Here is a 25,399-nt window from a genome sequence, read left to right as displayed (position 1 = left end):
TGTTTGGGGGTTCGTCCGACCTCGGGGGTGTCAAACCCGGCGGGTCACGAGCGGGGTCCCTCCCCCCACTTCCTCCACCTCCCCACATTTTTTTAGAGGAGCCTCAGCAGTAAGCCTTGCCCCCTAAGTCAAGCAAGGCATATTGCTTCGAGAGCCTGTGGAGTCTGTTCTGTAAAAAAAAAAAAAAAAAAAAAATCCTGAGGTAGTGCTGGTCTGGAGGGTTGTTTCCCTTTAAGAAAACTGTATTTTACTGTATTTTTTCATGTAACCAGCACTTTTTTATAGCTAGGTCGCGTATGGAGCAATTGTGCCCTTCTCCGGGGGAGTAGGCCACAATTTTAGTCCAGCCGCGAGGCACTCGCGGCCGGCCTGAACTCGGCGGTTTGGGTCGGTGAGGTGGTGGAGCTCCGTCGGCAGCGGCTGCAGGCGCCCAGAGCTCCCCGCCGATGGTGCCTCGCGAGTCGGCTTGGAGCAGTGGGGAAGCCCGGTCTTCCACAACCGCCCACGGAGGGATTCCCCGAAGGATTCCCTCTCAGCTGATTTTTTGACAGCTGATGCCGGCTTGCCTGCTTAGGGGCTGAGACTATTCAGGTTTCTCAGCCGCTTCAGGCTATGGAGGGAGCTTTTTTGGCGGGAAAACCGCCATCTTCTCTGTCTGGCCCCTCCATTTTGTCTTCCACCTCAGGTGACCTTCCCCCTGTTTTGACTATGCAGGGGCAAGGTTCTGCTGGGTCCCCTGCTGTGGCAGGGAGTCCCTTGGGACCCTCGGGGGGTTTTTCTCCTGAATTTTTCTTTTCTTTATGCAGAGCCTATTTTCAGGCGGCTGGGGGTCCCGGTTGCGCCCAGGGGGTTTCGGGGGGTGGTTTTTCCTCCGCGCTCCCTGCGGCTTTGCCTCTTTCGTCTGGCGTGACGTCCCCTCCGCCGCCTCCCTTGTCCAAGCGTCCGCGGGTGTCGTGGGACGAGAATTTGTGGTCGGAGGAACGGGTCGGTCTGGAGGAGGACCTGGACCCTTCTGAGGAGTTCCAGGACTCTCTTGAGGGGACGGAAGCTGGCGGCGGGTTGTCGGATTTCCCGTTCTCCAGTGACGAGGCGTCCGTGGTGCGCCTTTTTCAGAAAGATGAGCTGCCTGACCTTATTCAACAGGTTTCTACGGTTTTGCGTTTTGAGGACGCGCCGCCGGAGACTCCGCGTGTGGGGGACCCCCTGTTACGGGGGATCCGTTCCGTTTCCCGCTCTTTTCCTATGCATCAGGATATTCGGGATATTATTCTGGAGCAGTGGAAAACGCCGGAGGCGCCGTTTCGGCTGGCGCGCAGCATGGCTCGCCTGTATCCCATTCCTGAAGGGGATCGGGCTACGTTAGCTTCGCCAGTCGTGGATGCGGTGGTCTCGGCAATTTCCAAGCGGCATACCGTGCCTGTTGAGGGCGGTTCTGCCTTGCGGGACCCTGAGGAGCGCAAATTGGAGAGCATCCTTAAGCAAAATTTTCAGGTCTCTGCCTTTGGGGTCCAGGCGGCTATTTGTGGGGGACTGGTCGCTCGCGCCGTGTTTCGGTGGGCGGAGCGGGTCTTGGATCGAGAGTCTGACGACTGGTCTCTGGTGGATCAGGAGGTTGCGAAGATTGAGATGGCGGCCTCATTCCTCTCAGATGCTCTATATGACTTGGTGCGGATATCGGCTAAGTCTATGGCTTTTGGCGTGGCCGCAAGGCGTGTGTTGTGGCTGCGCGCTTGGGCGGCGGATGCTGCGTCCAAAGCTAAGCTTACTAAATTTCCCTTTCGGGGGTCGTTTTTGTTTGGAGAGGACTTGGATAAGTTGATTCAGACTCTGTCGGACTCGAAAGTTCCCCGTCTGCCGGAGGACCGTGCCCGCCCGGCGTCTCGGGGGGGTGCGGCCCGGGGGCGTTTGCGGGATTTTCGCAAGTATCGCCCTGGGCGTGGGGCTGCTTCTTTCCAGTCTCCGGGATTTTCCCGGGGTCGGTTCTTCCAGCGCATGCAGCCCTTTCGGGGGGCCTGTCGGGGGGCAGGGAATCCCTCCGCCGGTTCCCCCGCTTCCCGTCCTGCACAATGACGCCTTGCCGGCGCCCCCTTTGGTTCCGGTGGGGGCTCGGCTGCGCGAATTTTTCCCCAAATGGGCCGAGATCACGTCCGATCAGTGGGTCCTGGAGGTGGTGCGGGACGGTTATGCCCTGGAGTTCGCCCGCTCTCTGCCGGATTTTTTCCTCGCTTCTCCGTGTCAGACTCCGGGGAAGACGCAGGCTTTTCGCCAGACCCTTCAGCGCTTGCTAGATCTCAGGGCAGTTGTTCCGGTGCCCCCTCCGGAGTGGGGCACGGGCAGGTACTCCATTTACTTTGTGGTGCCCAAAAAGGAGGGGGACTTTTCGGCCCATCCTCGATTTAAAAGGGGTCAACAGGGCTCTCAAGATTCCCTCTTTCCGTATGGAAACTCTGCGGTCGGTCATTCTGGCGGTTCAGCCGGGGGAGTTTCTCACTTCTCTCGATCTGACGGAGGCCTACTTGCATGTTCCCATTCGGGCCTCTCATCAGCGTTTCCTGCGCTTTGCGATCTTGGGTCGGCACTTTCAGTTCTGTGCGCTTCCCTTTGGGCTGGCCACGGCTCCTCGGACGTTCACCAAGGTGATGGTGGTCGTCGCGGCAGCCTTGCGGTCGGAGGGTATCCTGGTACACCCCTACCTGGACGACTGGTTAATTCGGGCAAAGTCGTTGCATGAAAGCTCCCGGGTTACTGCTCGGGTGGTGGAGTTTCTCCGGTCGCTGGGCTGGGTGGTCAACCTTTCCAAGAGTCGGTTGGTCCCGGCTCAGCGTCTGGAGTACCTAGGGGTGCTGTTCGACACCTCCTTGGGGAGGGTCTTCCTCCCAGAGGGCCGGGTGAGCAAATTGCAATCTCAGATTCGCCTGCTTTGGCGTCCCGGTGTCCTCGGGCGCGAGATTTCCTCCAGGTCTTGGGGTCGATGGCGGCGTCCCTGGACGTGGTGAGGTGGGCGCGGGCCCACATGCGTCCTCTCCAGTATGCTCTGCTCCGGAGGTGGTCTCCCCAGAGGCACGGGATGGATGTTCCGGTTCCCCTGCGAGGCTTGGCGCGCTGCAGTCTGCGTTGGTGGCTCCAGACCCCTCACCTAGTTCAGGGGGTGGGTCTGGATCTCCCGCAGTGGACGGTGCTCCTGACGGATGCGAGTCTCCTGGGTTGGGGGGCTCAGTGTTTGGGTCACTCAGCTCAGGGCACCTGGTCCGCGGAGGAGGCCGCCTGGTCGATCAACGTGTTGGAGACCAGAGCGGTCCGTCTGGCGCTGTTGGCTTTCCACTCCCTGTTGCTGGGCAAGTCGGTCAGAGTGCTGTCGGACAATGCCACGGCGGTGGCTTATGTCAATCGTCAGGGGGGCACCAAGAGCACTCAGGTGGCGCAGGAGGCGGCTCTGCTCATGGTTTGGGCGGAATCCCATCTGCTGGACCTCTCGGCCTCTCATATAGCCGGGGTAGAAAATGTTCAGGCAGACTTCCTCAGTCGTCACTTCCTAGATCCAGGAGAGTGGTGTCTCGGCGCCGAGGCGTTTCAGTTGATAGTGCAGGCTTGGGGGCAGCCCCTGATGGACCTGATGGCCACGGGTGGCAACGCCAAAGTGCCCCGCTTCTTCAGTCGTCGCAGGGACGGTCTGGCCGAGGGTCTGGATGCTCTGGTCCAGCAGTGGCCAATGGAGGGGCTGTTGTATGTGTTCCCTCCTTGGCCGCTGGTGGGCAGGGTGCTTCTTCGCATTGTTCACCATCCGGGTTTGGTGGTGCTGGTGGCGCCGGATTGGCCTCGCCGTCCGTGGTATGCGGATCTGGTGAAGCACCTGGTAGCGGATCCTCTTCCTCTGCCTCTCTCGGACGACCTTCTGATGCAGGGTCCCATTCCCATGTTCGACCCGTCTCCCTTCTGTCTTACGGCGTGGCTCTTGAAAGGGGTCGCCTTAGCAAGAAGGGATATTCAGACAAGGTGATCTCTACACTGTTGGGGTCCCGGAGGCTTTCTACCTCTCGGGCTTATGTGCGGGTTTGGCGTCTCTTTGAGGAATGGTGTCGGGCGCGGGGAGTGACCTCTTTTCGCGCTTCTCTGCCTAACATTCTGGAGTTCTTGCAGGATGGCCTGGATAGAGGCCTGGCTTGGTCTTCTCTCCGGGTTCATCTTGCGGCCCTGTCGGCTTTTCGAGGGTTGGTGTCAGGTCAGCGTTATCGGCTCTTCCTGATGTGATTCGGTTTTTGCGGGCGGCCAAGTTGCTTAGGCCTCCCCTACGGCCCTCGGTTCCCTCTTGGGATCTTAATCTGGTTCTCTCTGTTTTGGTGCGTCCGCCTTTCGAGCCCTTGGACGACTGTTCTTTGAAGGACCTTACTTTGAAGGCAGTCTTTTTGGTGGCCATTACTTCTGCTAGGCGTGTTTCTGAGCTGCAGGCTTTCTCTTGTAGGGCTCCCTTCTTGGAGTTTTCTAGGGAGCGGGTCGTCTTGCGGCCTGTTCCTTCCTTTCTGCCGAAGGTTGTTTCTCCTTTTCATGTCAATCAATCGGTGGTTCTCCCGGTCTTGGGTGGTCGGGAGGGCTCTTCTGAGCAACGGCAGCTGCGCAAGTTGGATGTCGGTCGGGTCCTTCGCTCTTATGTGCAGCGGACCCAGGAATTCCGGAAGTCCGATCATCTTTTTGTCCTCCTGGCGGGTCCTCGTCGGGGAGCTGGCGCTTCTAAGGCTACTATTGCGCGCTGGATCAAGGAGACGATTGCTTCCGCTTATCTTCTGAAACAGCAGCCTGTTCCGGAGTTTCTCAAGGCTCATTCCACTCGGGGTCAGGCGGCTTCTTGGGCTGAGTCGTCGCTCGTGCCTCCAGTGGATATTTGTAAGGCTGCGGTTTGGTCCTCCTTGCATTCCTTTGTTCGTCATTATCGGGTTGATGTGCAGGCGCGTCGGGACGCGGTGTTCGGTGAGCGTGTACTGGTATCGGCCCTTCGGGGGTCCCGCCCGTGAGAGGGACTGCTTTGGTACGTCCCATTCGTAAAGTTAACCTCTACTGGTCTGGAGAGTGCTAAAGAAGGAGAAATTAGGTTCTTACCTGCTAATTTACTTTCTTTTAGCTTCTCCAGACCAGTAGAGGTCCCCACCCTGTCTGTTGTTGTTGTTGGGGCTGTTGCGCGGGCAGTTTTTGGTTTTTGCTGCGGGTTCTAGTATTTTTCTAGGGCCGGGGGAGAATTGAAGAACAGCGGCTGTGGCTCGGCTGGCTTAGCTGGCGAGCTGTGGGGACATTCTTCCTTCGGGAATTTCTCCTCTGCATTTTCCAACAGCATTTTGGGTATGTTATTTGTTACTCCTTTTGGAGTATTGTTTTTTCTCTCTGTTGTTTTCCAGTTCTTGGTTCTGCTTGGCTATTCGGCAGACTGAGGGAAATAGAGAGGAGGGGCTAGGATATACTGTCCCAAAGTTTTGTTTTCAGTCTCCACCTGCTGGTCATGATTAGATATATACCCATTCGTAAAGTTAACCTCTACTGGTCTGGAGAAGCTAAAAGAAAGTAAATTAGCAGGTAAGAACCTAATTTCTCCTTTTTTATTTTCCCCCTCCCCAGAAAAAAATCTCGATTATGTGAAATCGCGAGTGCAGAAACTGTGAATGGAGAGGGGGAAGTGTGTATACATCAGAGCTAATCAGAGCCTTAGGCCACTCCTAGTGCATCCCAGGATGCACCGGGAAAGAGAAGGCCTGCCATTTTGAAGAGGCAGGCCTGCCAGCCGGAGGCATAGAGGATATATTTTTGAGATAGATATCTATCTATCTATCTATCTATCTCAAAAATATATCCTCTATGCCTCTGGCTGGCAGGCCTGCCTCTTCAAAATGGCAGGCCTTCTCCTTCCCGGTGCATCCTGGGATGGACTAGGAGTGGCCTAAGGCCTTGATTAGCTCTGATGTATAAGGCCCCTCCCCTGCCTGATGCATCCTGGGATAGTGAGGGGCCTTATGAGCCTGAGCCAATCAGGACCTTAGGCCCCTCCTAGTTCATCCAAGGATGTACCATGAAGGGGAATGCTCGTCATTTTGAAGAGGCGGGCCTGCCAGCTGGAGGGAATGAGCACTCCTCTAGCTGTCCTTCAGTTTAAAGGTGTGGGTGGGTTTCAAGGCCCTCCTTAATGTGTAATGCTACCTCTCCACAAATTCAATCCACCCTATCACTGTAACATAATTTGTACTCTGGTATGACAATGCACAAGTTATCTTCCTTTCACCAGTTGTCAGAGATGCCTAATATATCTACCTCTTTCATTTAGTGCAATATATTTTAACTTTCCCTTCTTGCTGCTTTCAGCTTCTGGGATTTGCGCACAAACATTTGAAACTGTGTTTGTTGTTCCTTAATCCTATGTACAACTGGTTGGAAATGCTGGGCTCTAGAATACTGCTGCTAGGCTGATCTTGGCAAAAAATTTTTATCATGTCTCTCCACTTCTGCAAAAACTTCATTAGCTTCCAATAATTTCCAAGGTTTATTTTAAATGTGCCTGCTTAACATTTAAGATGTTGCATGGCATTCATCCTCCTTTAATTCCCCTATCTTGGAATTCTGTAAGATCTGACATTACCAGATCTACTCAAAAATTTAAATTGTCCTTTCCTACGTTGACAGGCGTTACCTACATTGGCAAACTAGGGAAGTCTCTACTTTTTGTTTTTTTTTAATAATTCTTTATTGATTACTGAACTGTGGAATAATTTTCCTATTCAACTGCGCGATATGGGCTCTTTCCAACCATTTCGAAAACATCTGACAACTTGGCTATTTTCAAAGTTGTAAATTCTGCTCCTCTCCATACTATTCCAAATCCATATTGTATCTGTTCTCCTTTCTAATTTCTTGTAAACTGTGCCAAGCTCTACTGTTATAGAGAAGATGTGGTATATAAGCCTAAGCTTTAGTTTACTCTTATTTTTTAAATAAAAAAACAAGGTATTGCTCAAGAAAGATTCCTCTATAGCAGTGTTTAACTCTGTCCTGGAGTAACCCCTTGCCAGTCAAGTTTTCAAGATATCCACAAAGAATATGCATGAAAGAAATTTGCATATAATGGAGGCAATGTATGCAAATCAATTTTATGCAAATTCAATGTGGATATCCTGAAAACCTGACTGGCAAGGGGGTACTCCAGGACCGAGTTGAGAAACACTGCTCTATAGAAAGTGGACCTAAAAATGGAGTTTGTGCAGTGTGTGTTGCAGTGGTTAGAGCTACCTGAGGTTGTGGGTTTGAATCCCTCGCTGCTCCTTGTGACCCTGGGCAAGTCACTTAATCCCCATTGCCCCAGGTACATTAGATAGAGTGAGAGCCCGCTGGGATAGTTAGGGAATAATGGTTGAGTACCTGAATAATTTGTAATTGCATAGAATTGTTGGCTATGCAGAACATAATTTTTTTATTTTTTTTTTAAATTAAAAAGATTTAAGTTTTAGGAAGGGGAGTTCATATTGATGATAATCCCTGCTGTACCAGCACGTGTAGAATATATAAAATCCTACGAATAATATATCAGACTTTGTACTGTACTTCACCTTGGTATTTTCAACAGGTACTGAGAATTTATTAACCTGTGGTACATTTGAGATCTGAAACGGTGTTGTAGTTATCTGTTGAAACGTTGGGTAAAGTGAGATATGCTGAAACTTTTTGATAGCCCGGCCACATTTATGGAACAAGTTGCCAGGAATCTTGAGACTTTTTCATAGTATGAAACAATTAGAAACAATTATTAAAACATTTTTTTACATTAAGAATTGTTTTAGTGTCTTTACAAAGACCAATTAAGGAGGGTGGGGTAAATTTTCCCAACTTCTATAGCTATCATCAGTCCTATATTATGTGCCAGGGTATGTATTGGGTCCTCCCAGAGCTCTTGGAACAGGTTCCAGATTGGTTATGGTTGGAGAGGCAACTTATGTTTCCAATTAGGCTTGGTCTTCTTAGTATCAAAATGCCTAGAATACGTAAAGATAACAGAATATTAATGGACACTTGGAAAACTATGAGATTTGTTGATACATTAACACCTATTCCTATTGAAAAATCTACATATCAAACTTTATCCCAGGACAAGCAGGCAGGTATTCTCACTAGTGGGTGATGTCATCCGACAGAGCCCCGACACGGACATCTTGAAAGCATGTCTTGCTTGAAGAAACTTAGAAGTTTCGAGATGCCCGCACCGCGCATGCGCCAGTGCCTTCCCGCCCGATGTACCGGGCGTGTCTCCTCAGTTCTTTTCTTTCCGCGGAGCTGAGAAGTTTGTACTTCATTCTGCGCTGACTGAATTTCAGTTTTTGCCTTCTTTAACCCGCGTTTCTGTTTATTTCTTTGACTTTATTTCAATTTTACTTTATTTTTCTAAAAAAAAAAACAAAAAAACTTAAAATTATTTCTTCTGGCGGTTCGGCCGGGCCGGCCTTGTGGCTGCGGCCTAGCGGCTTCGACCTTGCAGCGTCGATTTTCCGGCCTATGTCCCGACCAATCACCGGTTTTAAAAAGTGCAGCAAGTGCCAGCGTGCGATTTCGCTGACGGACCCACACCGACGCTGCCTTCGGTGTCTTGGTCCGGAACACGTTCCGAAATCGTGCCGGCCTTGTTCCACGCTCACTGCGTGCTCGTTTAAGCGGCGCTGCTTGCTCTGGGAGTCGATGTTCAAGATGGAGACTGCCAAGGACATCTCTGCTACTGCGGCTGTAGAGGTTTCGCCGGTCCATTCGAAACCTACGTCTGCGACTCCCTGCATCGAGCATCGTGAAGGCCCGCATCGTTTGTCCCGGCTTCAGCTTCGAGTTCAGCATCGGCACCTGCCTCCGTCTCCTCGGTTCAGGTACCGCCTTCCACTGTCCCTCCCGTGGTCATCAAAGTGCCTAAAGCTAGCAAGCAGAAGCACTTGGCCACGAAGGAACGCGAAGACCGTGCAGGAGGACCCCCTTTCGGTGCGGATCCCTCCATATCGGCTTCGCTTCGATCCCTGCTAGAAGCTCAGTTTGTCGAGCTTATGCGCACTATGGGACCCCGGCTTATCGCCAACATTCACGGTGAGCTTCCGACCCCGGTCTCAGAGGGCGGTCCGCCCCCTCCCCCTCCTCCTCGTCGTTCGATCTCTCTGCTCGACGAGGGGGATCGGTGGAGGGCGGCGGAATCCTCCAGGAGGGCTTCCCTTCCTGAGATGCCACCTTTGGAGCCCATCACACCTCCACGCCAACAGGGTGCTAGGGCGGCTCCTGATAATCGTCCTGGGCATACTGCATCGCAGGAGGAGTTCTTCCGTACTCCATACCAGACCTGGGTGGCGCTGCGTGAATCCGCATCTCTGCCACCTCTGCGATCCACTGCATCGAGCCCTATCCATTCCTTTGAGGCTTCAAAGGATCACTCGATGCATAGAAGATCTCGTTCTCCGTCCCGTCACCGGGAGGGGCATCGATCTCGGCACTCTTCTCGGCACTCCTCACGTCATTCGGAGGTGTCTCCGCAGAAGAAGATGCAGCGTTTGGGATACTCCTCGTCGGATGTGTCCCAGCCGGAGGGGCCGGAGTATGAGGAACCATCTGCCTCCTATTCTCCATGCCGATCTCAGCTCTCCCTGGACCCGGAGGCTTCCACGTCTTCTAGCCCGTCTCGTCGACCGGCCTTGGCAGACCAACTGTCTTTCTCATCCTTTCTCCGACAAATGGCGGATGACTTGGATGTGACTTTGGACACTGGGTCCAAATATTCTAAAGAGTATTTGGACACCATGCATTTACCTCACCCTCCGGCGGAGACACTTCGGCTTCCTCTACACAAGCTGCTGGACCAGACTTTCATGCGCTGTTTTGAGACACCGTATTCCTTACCTGCAGTTCCCAGTAAACTGGATGCTCGATACCGCATCGTTCACCACAAGGGGTTTGAGGGAGCTCAACTTTCTCATCAGTCCCTTCTAGTCGAGTCCTCTCTCAAACGTTCTCATCCCTCCCAAGTCTATGCTTCCGTGCCTCCGGGCAGAGAGGGGAGAACGATGGATAAGTTTGGTAGACGTATCTATCAGAACTCGATGATGGTGACTCGAGTTCTCAACTACAACTTTTTCTTCTCTTCATACTTGGATTTTTTCTTGCCGGTGCTCCGCAAGTTCATTCCTTTCATCGATGCTCAGGCTCGTTTCCAGTTTGAAGAGGTGGTGGTGACCCTGTCCCAATTACGCCTTCAACTGATGCAATCCTCCTACGATGCCTTTGAGCTCTCGGCTCGAGCTGCGGCATGTTCGGTTGCCATGCGTCGCCTGGCGTGGCTTCGAACCATCGATATGGATCCGAACCTCCAAGACAGACTTGCAAATGTACCTTGTGCAGGAGCGGATCTATTTGATGAGTCTATCGAAACTGTTACTAAAAAGCTGTCGGACCATGAAAAGTCTTTTCAGTCTATTCTGCGTCCTAAACCGAAGCCTCAGCAGTCTCGTCCATCTAGACCGCCTCAAATTTACCAACGGCGTTATCAACCGAGGCAGACTCCTCCTGCGAGACAGCCTCCAAAGAGACAGCCTCCGCAGAAGACGCAGCAGAAGCCTCAGATGCCGGCTGCACCCAAGGCTACTCAGCCTTTTTGACTCTCTTCCAGGGAGCATAACCAACGTTCTGTCTTCCCCTGTTTTTCCCATAGGGGGTCGTCTCCATCATTTTTGTCATCGATGGGAGTCAATCACCACAGACCTTTGGGTCCTTACCATCGTAAGAGAGGGATACTCTCTTCATTTCCAACGGGTCCCCCCGGACCACCCTCCAAGAGAGTATCCTTCCAACTTAACGCAGACCGCCCTTCTTCTCCAGGAGGCTCAGGCCTTGCTTCGGCTTCGGGCCGTCGAGCCGGTCCCATTAGATCAGCAGAACCAAGGGTTTTACTCCCGATATTTCCTGGTTCCGAAGAAGACGGGCGATCTGCGGCCCATTTTGGACCTTCGAGTCCTCAACAAGTTTTTGGTCAAGGAGTGGTTCCTTATGCTGACCCTTGCCTCTCTCTATCCCCTCCTCGAGCAGAACGATTGGTTATGCTCTCTGGACCTCAAGGAGGCCTACACTCACATCCGATTCATCCGGCCTCCCGCAAGTTCCTCAGATTTCGGGTGGGACATCTACATCTGCAGTATCGAGTGCTTCCATTTGGCCTTTCCTCTTCGCCCAGAGTCTTCACGAAGTGTCTGGTGGTGGTGGCCGCTGCACTCCGGAACATGGGTCTCCAGGTGTTTCCATACCTCGACGACTGGCTCATCAAGGCCCCGTTGGCCCCAGAGGTCATTTCGGCGACCTTGACTACGATTTGTTTTCTGCAGAACTTGGGCTTCGAGATCAACTTTCCCAAGTCACATCTTCAGCCCACCCAGACTCTCCCCTTCATCGGGGCGGTCCTGGATACCATCCAACTTCGAGCGTTCCTTCCTCCTCAGCGCATGGATGCTCTTCTTCTACTCTGCCAGTCGGTGTCTTCTCGCCCGTCCATCTCAGCGAGACACATGATGGTCCTCTTGGGTCACATGGCATCCACAGTTCATGTGACGCCTTTTGCCAGACTACATCTCAGAATTCCTCAATGGACCTTGGCATCTCAGTGGACTCAGGTGTCCGACCCATTGTCCCGTCACATTGTAGTCACTCCTGCTCTACGGCAGTCTCTTCTCTGGTGGATGACCTCTTCGAATCTATCCAGAGGTTTGCTGTTTCACTCTCCTCCCCACCAGAAAGTTCTCACGACCGATTCATCGAACTATGCATGGGGCGCTCATCTGGATGGTCTTCGCACTCAGGGGTTCTGGACCAGTGCGGAACGACTCCATCAAATCAATCTTCTGGAGCTCAGAGTCATCTTCAATGCTCTTCAGGCTTTTCAACATCTGCTTCACGACATGGTGGTCCTAATTCGCACCGACAATCAGGTCGCCATGTATTATGTAAACAAGCAAGGGGGCACGGGCTCGGCCTCCCTCTGCCAGGAAGCTCTTCAAGTCTGGGATTGGGCGGTCCGCCACAACACCTTCCTCAGGGCTGTCTACATTCAGGGGAAGGACAATGTCTTGGCAGACAAATTGAGTCGTCTTCTCCAACCTCATGAATGGACGCTCAATTCCAAACCCCTTCATCAGATATTTGCACAGTGGGGGACACCTCAGATAGACCTCTTTGCAGCCCCCCACAACTTCAAGCTGCCTCAGTTTTGCTCCAGGATCTACACTCCTCTCCGCCTCGAGGCAGACGCTTTTCTGCTGGGTTGGGGGAATCGCTTCCTATATGCGTTTCCTCCTTTTCCTCTCATTCAGAAGACTCTGGTCAAGTTGAGATCAGACCATGCCACCATGATTCTAATTGCTCCTCGGTGGCTCAGACAACCTTGGTTCTCCCTTCTACTTCAACTCAGCAGCAGGGAGCCCATACTTCTTCCAGTGTTTCCTTCACTGCTCAACTCAACATCAAGGTTCAACTTCTTCATCCCAATCTGCAGTCCCTCCACCTGACTGCTTGGTTCCTTTCAACATAACTCCTCACCAGTTTTCTCAAGCAGTGAGGGAGGTCTTGGAGGCTTCCAGGAAGCCTGCTACTCGACAATGCTACTCCCAAAAATGGACTAGATTCTCCTCCTGGTGTATTTCCAATGCCACGGAACCTCAGCGAGCTTCCCTTTCTTCTGTATTGGACTACCTTCTACACCTATCTCAGTCTGGTCTCAAGTCTACCTCCATACGAGTCCACCTGAGTGCTATTGCGGCTTTCCATCAGCCTCTACAGGGGAAGCCTTTGTCTGCTCATCCTGTGGTTTCCAGATTTATGAAAGGTCTTTTTCATGTCAACCCTCCTATCAAACTCCTCCTGTGGTTTGGGATCTCAATGTTGTCCTGTCTCATCTCATGAAGCCTCCTTTTGAACCTCTCAACAAGGCTCCACTTAAGTATCTCACCTGGAAGGTGGTTTTTCTGGTGGCCCTCACGTCTGCTCGCCGGGTCAGTGAGCTTCAGGCCCTAGTGGGCGGATCCACCGTTCACTGTATTCCATCAATGACAAGGTGGTTCTCGTACTCATCCGAAATTCCTGCCTAAAGTGGTCTCTGAATTTCACATCAACCAATCCATCGTGCTTCCAGTGTTCTTTCCAAAGCCTCATTCTCATCCTGGGGAAGCTGCTTTGCACACTCTGGACTGTAAACGTGCTTTAGCTTTCTACTTGGATCGCACAAAGCCTCACAGAACTGCTCCTCAACTTTTCGTCTCCTTTGATCCAAACAAGTTGGGACGACCTGTATCGAAGCGCACCATCTCTAACTGGATGGCGGCTTGTATCTCTTCCTGCTATGCCCAGGCTGGATTATCCCTTCCCTGTAAGGTCACAGCCCATAAGGTCAGAGCAATGGCAGCCTCTGTAGCCTTCCTCAGATCGACACCGATTGAGGAGATTTGTAAGGCTGCCACTTGGTCCTCGGTTCACACATTCACCTCTCATTATTGTCTGGACACTTTTTCCAGATGGGATGGACAGTTTGGCCAAATAGTGTTACAAAATTTATTCTCTTGAAATTGCCAACTCTCCCACCATCCCATTGGGGTTAGCTTGGAGGTCACCCACTAGTGAGAATACCTGCCTGCTTGTCCTGGGATAAAGCAATGTTACTTACCGTAACAGTTGTTATCCAGGGACAGCAGGCAGCTATTCTCACGTCCCACCCACCTCCCCTGGGTTGGCTTCTCAGGCTAGCTACCTGAACTGAGGAGACACGCCCGGTACATCGGGCGGGAAGGCACTGGCGCATGCGCGGTGCGGGCATCTCGAAACTTCTAAGTTTCTTCAAGCAAGACATGCTTTCAAGATGTCCGTGTCGGGGCTCTGTCGGATGACATCACCCACTAGTGAGAATAGCTGCCTGCTGTCCCTGGATAACAACTGTTACGGTAAGTAACATTGCTATATGGTTGAACTCCAAGATCCAAATAGGCAGTTTCAAGATTGTCTGGAAGGATTGGATTAAAGTGGAGATACGAACTTTAGATGACGTTATATCTAATGGTAAACTGCTTGATTTTTCACAGTTACAACATAAATTTGGTCTTGACAAAAAACAAAGTTATAAGTGGTTGCAATTAAAGCAGGCTATTCAGGCAGGGTTCCCTGAATGGAAATCTCTTAATAATCAATTTAGTTTAGAATTTCTATACTTTCAGGCAGATTTTCTGGGACACCAGGCCGCATAGTGGTATAAATTACTATCTGAATATTTGAATAAGAAACCAAAAAATGGACTTAGGGAAATTTGGAGCATTGAGATTAAGCATCAGATTAATGCATCTCAATGGCCACGTATTTGGTCTTGGAGGATGAAACGTACAATGTCTGCATCTATGAGACAAACATAGTTTTTCTTGTTGCATAGAGCATTCTGGACCCCTGTTCGTTTACAAAAATTGGATTGCTCTAAGTCTAATAGATGTTGGCATTGTCATCTTGATGCTGGAACTTTAGATCATTTATTGTTTCATTGTCCATATATTAAGGCATTTTGGCAATCGATTTGGGACCAAGTCAATTGTTTGATGGAAAATCATGTGGCACTGTCGTGTGACACAGTATTATTTGGAATGTCTGTGAGGGCTAAATGTCAAATATCTTCTGATAATAACAAACTTTTGATGATCCTTATGGGAGTTGCCATTCAACAGATAATTTACAATTGGAAGGATTATACAAGATTAAATTATAGTTTTTGGTGGAACTCAGTATGCCATTTATACAAAATGGAAAGAATGATAGCAGTGCAAAAAGGATATTTTAATAAGTTTAGGGATGTGTGGGGGCCATTAATAAGTTATTATAATGAATAATTGTTATTTTTCCCTGTGGATTATTAGTGTTGATTTGGGTGGGGGGTGGGTTTTTGTATCTTATTATTAAATGTGAAAAGAATGGTATTACATGTTATATTACATGATATATATGATTGGTTGGGTGGGATGGGGATAAAACTCATTTTTAGAAATTGTTCTAGAATTTCAAGTGATGTGACATTTTAATTGTGAAAATTTTATGTACACTTGTTATTAAATATAAAATGAATAAAGATTTAAAAAAACAAAACATTTTTTAAACACTAATGGGAAAAACTTGTTATACTTATAAGTTGTATTGCCAGATTTTTTAAATGTATGCTATTTTGTAATCTGCTTAGTTTTGTAGGCAGAATAGAATTTTTTTAAATAAATAAAGGGAAGATTGGCAGATTTCATTTTTCTCTTCCTGCTCGGATGAGGGAAATCCCACTGCTTTGGCAGAACTCGAGGAATGACAGTTATTAGGTAAAACAAAATTGCTGTGGCTATAGTATTCTTAGAACCTTCCAAATTCACATATAGCAAACAACAATTACAGAAGGTCACAAAAACTTTTCATATAGGCTTCTTCAGCTAAACATTAGCTCTTATCTCATGGACCTCAGTAGTGCCATTCCATGCTATTATACTTTAAGCATGCAAGACCCCTGATCGTCATTGGTCCCATGTAATTTTAGTCATTTTTAAAGTAACTTTTGTTTTTAGTTTATATTATATTTAGAAAACATATAACTTATCTTTTAGCTACGCGGGTGGGGGTACGCACTCCGACGTAGACTACGTTTCGCCCTTTCGGGCTGTATCAAGGAATCCCCCTCAAATATTCCAGCTCATGCTCCCCGCGTCAGGTTTAAAGGTTTTCCTGTCTTTAAACCTGACGCGGGGAGCATGAGCTGGAATATTTGAGGGGGATTCCTTGATACAGCCCGAAAGGGCGAAACGTAGTCTACGTCGGAGTGCGTACCCCCACCCGCGTAGCTAAAAGATAAGTTATATGTTTTCTAAATATAATATAAACTAAAAACAAAAGTTATTAGGTAAGGCATACACTTCCCCCTCCCCATTTGCGGTTTCGGCAATCGAGATTTCACATATTCGCGATTTTTTGGGGAGGGGGAAAAAAGAAAAAAAAACCATAGTTTAGTCTTCCCCCTAGCGTCCCAGCCTTACCTGGTGGTCTAGCGGGCTTTCAGGGCAGGAGCGATCTTCCTACGCTCCTGCCCTGTATAGATTGCCAATAGGAAATGGCTGTGGGGAGTTCCCGTCGTAGTCTCAAGAGCCGGACCAGAAGATATTTGTGGTATTTCACCATTTGCGGTCCGGCTCTGCCCCTATCCCCCGCGAATCCGGAGGGAGAAGTGTAATTGTAATATAGGTAGGATTGCCTTAGAAATTTCAACACAAATTCCAGAAGAAAAGGAGAAAGTTCTGCCTTGTAAGTCAATGCATACATACACACAAAAAAAAGGCAAACGAGTTGTCAGATCAGTCCAAAGGGAAATCTTTATTCGGTAAGTCCCAACAAGGATCCAAGTTTCGACAATGTAAAATTGTCTTCCTCAGGGGATCAAAAGTATTGTATAAAAAATATAACAGCAAAAACACATAAATATAAAAGGATAAAACAGATTAAAGACTTTTCATAATATATTAAACAAATCTAATAAAAATACATATCAAAGAGACTATCTAATGAAATAGTAAAAAAACAATATAGGTAGACATAAAAGAAGAATAAAATAATAACCCAATTTATATATAAAGGAAGAATTTCTTTAAAAAGGTGTGTATGAGGTAAAATCATAGTGTTCCATATGTAGGCACTAAGCAAAAAAAACAAGAGGCATTGGATTTGGGTGGAGAAATCAGGTGAAATTTAATGAACAAACCTAATCTTGAGAAAGCAAAGGTTGCATTTTAACAGCAAACAGATCGAAGTTGCGAAAGTGCCCGCCGTAGTTTCAAAAATTCCTTTCCTAGGTATGTTATGAAACTGTCTAGTTTTTTCAGCTGTGTTTATGACAAACTTGGTATGAACAGATAAGTAGCAGTGCAGGAATAAGTGTTTCAGTTTGTGCAGAGTAAATCTGTTATCTGTGAGAGCATCAGAAAATCCATCCTCAAGATGGCACTTGCAAGTGGAAGGAAATCCCATGCCTGTGTCCTATGTGGGGCTGCTAATAATCAACTCTTCAGGATAATATTTAGAACAAATCAGTTGTTGCTTACTGAATTTTGTTTTATAAGGACAATCGTTAGTAAAGTTTCCATGTGATGATGGGCAGAAATCAAATAAATATTGTTAGAAACTTCATTCATTGACCTAATGCAGGAGGTATCCTAGGGCTAAAATTACATTACATTAATGTCCCTAATTAGGGACTTCTATTCCGCCTATACCTTGCAGTTCAAGGCGGATTACAAAAGAGCTAACTGGACATTTCCAGTGAAGTTACAACAGTTTTTTTTTTGGTTACAAGGGAGGAGAGGTAGCTGGATTAATTCTGGAAGAACTTGCAAATTGGATATTAAATTGACTGTACGTTACTGTGTGATATAACAAATAGATTACAGTTAGAGTACAAATAAGATTACATTACATTTCAGGGATCTGAATACTTGGTTGGTATTTTGGTGAGGAAGAGATTATTTAAGTGGAGGTTTTGGTGGAGAATTTATCTAGGAGGAGGGGGAAGGGTTGGGTTAAGATATCTGGATAAATTTTTTGAAAAGTAGGGTTTTGATTTCTTTTCGAAAAGGTTTGAAGTTGCCCGTTGCCATCAACAGGTTGGAGATGGAGTGGTTAAGTTTTGCTGTTTGCGTCGCCAGAAGGTTATCAAACATCTTTTTGTGTCGCTGGAAGGTTATCAAACATCTTTATATTCCTGGGCTCTTGTAAACAAGTCTGGCCTGTGACTAGTATACTGATATTCTTGGCAGTGTTGCATTGTATGATGAAAGGAAACTAAGACTGACCTGAATTAGATTTGAATTGGCCTAAGTTTAACTTTCTACTATTCTCATTAGTTGCAGGATGATCTCAGCAATGAAGTGTATGATCAGAGGAGAAAGGACCACATCTCTCATTTCATTTTGCGTCTTGCATACTGCCAATCGTAAGCAAACCTTAATTGAAGTTCTTTTTCTCTCTTGACTAATAGAGCTTATCAGTTTTATGTTACTGTCCTCTTGGCCCTATAAACAGATGCAAGCCAAAGGAAAATCACCAAAATGTTCCACAAAAAACCAGGAGAAACCAAGCAAAATACAAAACTGTGGAGTCAATCTTGTTCTGAAAGCTTATTAAAAAGTCTTCACAATTATGTGATGCAGATCAATTGGTAAAGCCATGTAATAACACAGTCAGTTTTGTGGTGTGGACCCGACAGAGTCTGTGTTTCGGTTATGAATAACTTTCTTCTGGGGTCCAATTTGATGCTGCCACAAAATTAAAATATGCTAAAAATTTTCCAAAGAACTGTGAGTAGAGAATCCGAGTGCTACCAGTGCAAAGGGAACCTTGCAAGTGTGAGCAATCTGAAAGGACGCTGCCGGAAAAGTCACATGATTTTAAAAAGCTGTGGGTGGGGACATTAACGCGCTGAGGATTCCTCACATATGATTTGACTTTTTGACTATTTTGATAGTGATTTGGAAGATATCGTACAGTCTCCGTCTCCTCTAGCTGCTTCGTCACTGGCAGCCAAGCCCAGCTCCTGTCCCTGCCCCGCATAGGCATCTGAAGGGGGAGCTGCTCAGACCCTGGCCCAACCAACATTTCTGCCACTCTTGGCTGTGCTGTTTTGGGACTGCCCAGCTGAGAGTGGCGAAAACATTGGTTGGCCCGGGGTCCAAGTGTCTCGCTCCATTCCGACACCTGTGCGGGCTGGAGGCAGGAGCTGCCAGTGGCGAAGCAACTAGAGGAGTTGGAGACTGGATGATTCATTCCAAATTGCCATCAAAATTGTCAAGAATTGAAATCATATGTGAGGAATCCTCAGCGCGTTAATGTCCCCATCCACAGCTTTTTAAATCATGTGACATTTCCTGCGGCGTCCTTTCAGATTGCTTACACTTGCAAGGTTCCCTTTGCGCCGGTAGCACTCGGATTCTCTACTTACAGTTCTTTTGATAATTTTTAGCATATTTTAATTTTGTGGCAGCATCAGATTGGACTCCAGAAGAAGGTTATTCATAACCGAAAGTCGGACCATGTCGGGTCCACACCACAAAACTGACTGTGTATTACATGGATTTACCAATTGATCTGCACCACTTTTAATTATGAAGACTTTTTTAAAAATAAACTTTCAGATAAAGATCGACTCCACAGTTTTGTCTTTTGTTTGGTTTCCCCTGCAAACAGATGCAACAGTGCAAGAACATGTTCTGTGATCTAGGTATTAGATCATTTGTTAATTTCCAACCAGTGCATGTGGGACAGCTTTTACAGTATACAGTGGTACCTCGGTTTGCGAGTAACCCGGTTTGCGAGTGTTTTGCAAGATGAGCAAAACACTCTGCAAACTTTTGACTCGCAAACCAAGCACTGCCCCGATAAACGAGCACTTACAGTCCAGGAAGTGCCGCTTCGGGGAATTCCTCTTCTGTCTTCCGGCCAGCCTTCCACGTCGGATGCCTTCCGCAGGTTGGAGGACCTCTGTCTGGGCCTGCGCGGCCGGGTGCTGTCCCCCCCTGCACGTTCCGTGTGATGTGCACAGCGTCAATCATCGGCGTTGTGCGTGTCGTGCTTGGCATGCGGGTGGGGCAGCGCTCGGCTTTGTGGGCTTGGGTGGGGGCTCTCCAGCATGCAAGGGGCATCCAATGTGGAGGGCTGGCCGGCGGATGGAGGAGGCATCCCTCTGAAGCGGTTCTCTGGCGGCTGGCACATTAAAGGCATCCCCCCTGAAGCGGCACTGTGGGGTTGTTCTTCATGACGGACGGAGGAGGCGGATGGAGGAAACGGCGCTGCAGCACCCGGCCCCGACAGGTACATACCCCGGGTTCTGGAACCAATTGTTGCTGTTGCCATTATTGTCTATGGGGAACTTTGCTTTGATAAACGAGCATTTTGGATTACGAACATGCTCCTGGAACGGATTATGCTCGTAATCCAAGGTACCACTGTATAGTTTTAGTTTAGTTTGATTACCTTATATACTCAAATATAAACTGAGATTTTGGGGCTAAAAAAATGGGGTCTCTGTTTATATTCAAGCTGCCTTCTGATGTTGTTTTTATCCTTCACCCCCTCTCCGATGACCGACACTGGTATCCTCCACTACCTATTCTCCCCTGCACACTTACAATTCTGGTGCTCAGGAAGCTGATGCCAATGCTCTGCTGGGCTAGTGAGGGGCCTTGAGTGTTTGTGCATGCTCAAGGCCTGTTGGCTCCTGCCCTCTCTGGGATTCTTGAAGGGAGTCCAGTAAATCTTGAGCATGCATTGATGCTCAAGGCCCCGCATAAGCGTAACATAGTGTGTTAGTGTCGACTTCCTGAGCACCAGAACTTGGAAATGCGATGTCGGTCTGGGGCAGAGGGGAGCAGGTAATGGAGGATAGAAGTGCCTAAACCATTGTTCTTCATTGCCACGAGCCAATGGTGGTCTGCAGGGGACCTCCTGTGCAGCTCACAGCTCCCCACCAGGTTCCAAGGACCCCCTCACCTCAAAAACTATAAGGAGGGTGTTGGCGCAGCAGCGATTCTCCAGTGCTGCTGGTAGCCTCCTATGTACTGTTCTTTTGCCGTGTCCACCCCCCTCGGAAGCAACTTCCTATTTCTGCTTGGCAACGGAACAGTGTAGAGGAGGCTGTGGGCAGCGCAAGAGAATCGCTGCTGTGCCAGTGACCTCCTTGTAGTTTTTGTGGTGAGGGGGGCCTTGGAACCGGGTAGGGAGAAAATTTGGTGGCAGTGGGAAGGGAGGGAGAAAGAAAAGAGCGATACTGAATGGGAGGGGCAGAGTGGAGAGGAACAATGGCACATGGATGGAGAGGAGGGGAATGCAAGAGGAAAGGGAAAGGAGATGGTGCACTTAGACGGAGGGAAGTGAAAGAGGAGAGTGTGGTGCAGTGCTTAAAAGCTACAGCCTCAGCACCCTGAGGCTGTGGGTTCTAACCCACACTGCTCCTTGTGACCCTGGGCAAGTCACTTAATCCCCCCCATTGCCACAGGTAAATTAGATAGATTGTGAGCCTGCCGGGACAAACAGGGAAAAATGCTTGAGTACTTGAAAAAAATTCATGTAAACCATTCTGAGCTCCCCTGGGAGAATGGTATAGAACAGGGGTGCCCAACACGTTGATCGCGTTCGACCGGTAGCTCAGGAAGGCAACGTAAGTCAATCGCAGAGCCCATCCCGGGCTTCGTGATAGACTCGTGTTGCCGTCCCGATCTACCGGGCCCATCAGCCTTCCTCTTCCCGAAGTCAAAGATGCCGACGCCGGGCATTAGGCTGTTTTTGTCATTTCAGGGGGGAGCGTGGCAGCGGCAGCAGCAGCAGCAGCAGCCTGAAAAAGAAATCATCCTGGCCGGGGTCGGTGTCGGTGTCATGCGCCGGAGCTTCTACAGCCTTCCTATCTCTCTCTCCCTTCTACCTGCTTCCGGCCACATCCCCTGCTCCGCGGCTCTCTTCGGCAACTCAGCAGCAGCGATCGACACAAGCTTCTGACGTCGGGGCCTACCCTCTGCGAGTCCCGCTTGTTTCAACTTCCTTTTTCCACAAAGGCGGGACTCGTAGAGGGAAGGCCTCGATGTCGGCAGCCTGTCTTGATCACCACTGCTGACGAGTTGCCGAAGAGCGCCGCGGAGCAGGGGGGTGTTGCCAGGTGCAGGTAGAAGGGAGAGGGCCAGATGCAGGACTCGTGGGTGAGGGAGGAGAAGAGAGAGAGAAAGAGAGAGGGGAGGGAAACAAAAGGAAATATTTCATACTGGGCTGGGCCGGAGTGGAGGGAGGGTGGAAAGATTCTGGCTACAGGGTGCAGTAACAAAGGAAAAGGGGGGAAAGCTGAAAATGGAGATAGTGACACAAAGAAGAGAAAGGGTAAGCAGGACCTACTGAATAAGGATAGAGATACAGAGGGGACATGAAGAGGAGGTGAAATAGAGACATAGAAGTAATGCTGAAAAAGTGTGTGTGGGGGGGGAGATAAAGACATTGAAAGGGCAAATGGTGAACATGGGGTAAAGACAAGGACAGAGACAAATGAAGATTCTGAAAAAGTGGTGAGATAAGGATATAGGTGAGATGGACACAAAGAAGGGTGATGTTGGAAAATAGGTGGAATGGTAATTCTGACAGACACAGAAGGGAAATGCTGGATCAAGGAGAGATGGGGCTCAGGCTGGATGGAATGAGGAGAAATGCCTTGTTTTCCTGGAACTTCCTCTCCTACGTCAGAATTGACGTCAGGGAGCGGAATGCTGGTCAGCGCGACGCTTCTGCAGGGAAAGCTTGGGACGGCGGTGGCTTGGGGGCTGTTCCCCGATGGCGGTGACAGCAAACCGAGTGGCTTGGGGGAGGGCACAGAGAAAGAAAGAAAGGGGGCAGACAGGGAGACAGAAAGAAGGGGGAACAGGGAGACAGAAAGAAAAAGTTGGGGGAGAGATTGAGGTCTGGAGGAGAGGAAACATACAGGAGGCTGAAAGAAAGGAAGAAAGATTGGATGCACAGTCAGAAGAAGAAAGTGCAACCAGAGACTCATGAAATCACCAAACAGCAAAGGTAGGAAAAATGATTTTATTTTCAATTTAGTGATCAAAATGTGTTTGTTTTGAGAATTTATATCTGCTGTCTATATTTTGCACTATGGCTCCCTTTTACTAAACCGCAATAACGTTTTTTAGCGCAGGGAGCCTATGAGCATTGAGAGCAGCGCGAGGCATTCAGCGTAACTCTGTGTGCTAAAACCTACTATTGTGGTTTAGTAAAAAGGGAGGGGGTGTATTTGTCTATTTTTGTATTTTGTTATTGAGGTGACATTGCATAGAGTCATCTGCCGTGACCTCTTTGAAAAAACCCGGAATATGAACAATTAACATTTTCTCTGCCTTTCAGTGTGCTTTGTGTTTTTTTTTTTTTAAATTTTATTGTTGGTAGATCATTTTGACTTAGTCATTATAAAAGTAGCTCGCAAGCCCATAAAGTGTGGGCACCCCTGGTATAGAAAATTTAATAAATAAATAAGGAGGGAAGAGATGGTGGCACATGGGCAGAGGGAAGAGTTGGAAAGATAGATAGATTTGAGATGGGATCAGATGGTCGCCTCGAAGTGAGGGCCATTTGGATAGTGCTCCAGCCATTTCTTCCCTTATTGAAGGACACAGTATGGGTACCATCTGACAATTCTGCAACAGGCACTTAAATCTACAGACATGGAGGAACCAGAAATTCAGCTGTGGCATTGGAAGCCAGATGGCTGACAGTGAGTGAAATGGAATCCTGTGGCAATCTCTGTGGTGCATAATGTGGGAAAGGAGAATTTTAAAATTGATTTTTTCGGCTAGAACCAGGGGAAATGAGAGCAGACTCAAGAATTGCAGGAAAGTTTTTAGCTTAGCTGGCATCAACACCCTGGTGCAGCTCTGGCAAAGGGAGCCTTTCTGTGTTTCCTGACAGAGTCCTCTGTCAAGCATCTGTTTTTCATGATCCTTGTGGCGCTGGACTGGCCTTTTAGCCCTGGAATGCGGATTGGGTCCGCCTCCTGGTGAGACCCCTGCTTCCTCCTCTACAGGGCCAGCAGCCATAGATTCCTTTTGGCTTACGGCATAACCTTTAAGAGGTGTTGCCTGAAGAATAAAGGTTAGCCTTTGTCATTTCCATCCTGTTCAAGGTCTGCAGTCAGTCCATGTTCCTGGTATATATTCAGGTTATTTTTCCTCCCCTCCCCCACCATATAGCCTGTTCTAATTTCGTTTCCACAAGGTTCAGTTCCTCTCATGCTTGACACATAATGAAAATTATTATCTGGGGCGTGGCTTGGAAGCGCATGAGGAAGGTTGGCTAATAAGTGAGCTCCAAGAAAAAGACCTTGAAAGTCTGCAAAAAGTCTAAAAAAAACTTTAAAAATAAGGAAAAAAAAAGCTTGGATTAATAAAGAAGACAAGATAAAAGAATGGCAACAGGAAAACAGAACAAAAACGACTTTGCGGTGGCTGGTAGCAGCAAAAGATCAAAACCGGAACAGGAGACAGGTTCAAAAATGACAGATATAGAAGTAGTAAAAGAACTAAAGGAAATAAAAGAAATGCTACCAGTATTAACGAAAAAAGTTACGAATATATCAGAGGACGTTTCAGCACTAAACAAAAAAATGGATCTCCTGGAATTAAAGTCAAATAATCTAGAAGAAAGAATGATGTTTGTAGAAGAAGAAGCAAGTTACAGTCGAACAGATAGAAAAAAAATAGAAATACTTACTAAAGAAATTGAAGATTATTCTAATCGAGAAAGAAGAAGTAATGTCCGTTTGATTGGATTACCAGAAGGAGCAGAAAAGGGAAATCCGGTACTCTTTATTGAAAATCTGTTACCCAAACTACTTCCTATAAAAACAAAATAGCCCATAGAGGCAGAAAGAGCACATAGAGTGCCTATGAAGAGAGGAGAAAATCAACACGGACCAAGACCATTTATATTCAAACTATTGCGCCACCAACAGGTCTTAGAAATACTTCAACTAGCAAAGCAAAATAAAGGTCTTAAATATCAAGATGCTTATATCCACTTTGTTCCTGATTTTGCTAAAAACACAGCTATAAAAAGGAAAAAGTTGTTGGAATTGAGGCCAAAACTAAGAGAATTAGGTGCAAAGTTTGGATTAATGTATCCTGCAAACATGAAGGTTACCATCGGAAATAAAACTTTTACATTTGATGATGCTGAGAAACTAGAGAAATTTATTCAAACTCAAGAAATACCTATGTTATCCTAATTTTGAATAATATGTCTTTAATTTATTAATATAAATTTGGGGAAATATTATACTATATATATCATCATATATTAATTATATAGAGAAAATAACTTTAAAGAATTTACTATATTTCAAAATGCAACGATTTAGAATGTTTTTATTTAGCTTCAAATATATTCTTTTCAACGTCTCTCTTACAATAGAATTAGAATGTAACAGACATTCTAAAAAAAAAAAAAAAAAAAATTTCAAAGGCTTAATGCAATTATATGTTTGTAAGTTTAACAGGAAATAATTATAATATAAAATATGAAAAAGAAAGTTAACATAAATTTAAATGAATGTAAAATAGAAAGGATAATATAACTAAAAGCCTGCTTTGAAATTGATTACAGACAGAATATATTGATGGGAACATCAGAGATTTAAAAAAAAAATAAATAAAAAATTGAGGGGAATGGTTTTTCGGGTGAAGTTTTTCTTTTCCTGTGGTGAGACTGCTGCGGGGTCGCACACCGGACGCATATATATGCTTGTTTAAATTGTGTTTCCTCTTCTCTCTTTAAAATGACTTAAAAAATCTAAAAA

General features: G+C 47.6%; 1 protein-coding gene across 1 annotated transcript in view; it reads left to right on the top strand.

Annotated features, from left to right (window-relative positions):
- The window catches only part of PRIM2 (DNA primase subunit 2), a 280,515-nt gene that overhangs the window by 8,758 nt on the left and 246,358 nt on the right, over positions 1–25,399 (top strand). Inside the window, 1 exon segment of the mRNA XM_033936564.1 lies at positions 17,925–18,013. Coding sequence (XP_033792455.1) covers positions 17,925–18,013 — 89 coding nt within the window.

The sequence above is a fragment of the Geotrypetes seraphini genome, chromosome 3 (assembly GCF_902459505.1).
Source record: "Geotrypetes seraphini chromosome 3, aGeoSer1.1, whole genome shotgun sequence".
In the NCBI taxonomy this organism is placed as follows: Eukaryota; Metazoa; Chordata; class Amphibia; order Gymnophiona; family Dermophiidae; genus Geotrypetes; species Geotrypetes seraphini.
This window is presented reverse-complemented; position numbering and strand designations above follow the sequence as displayed.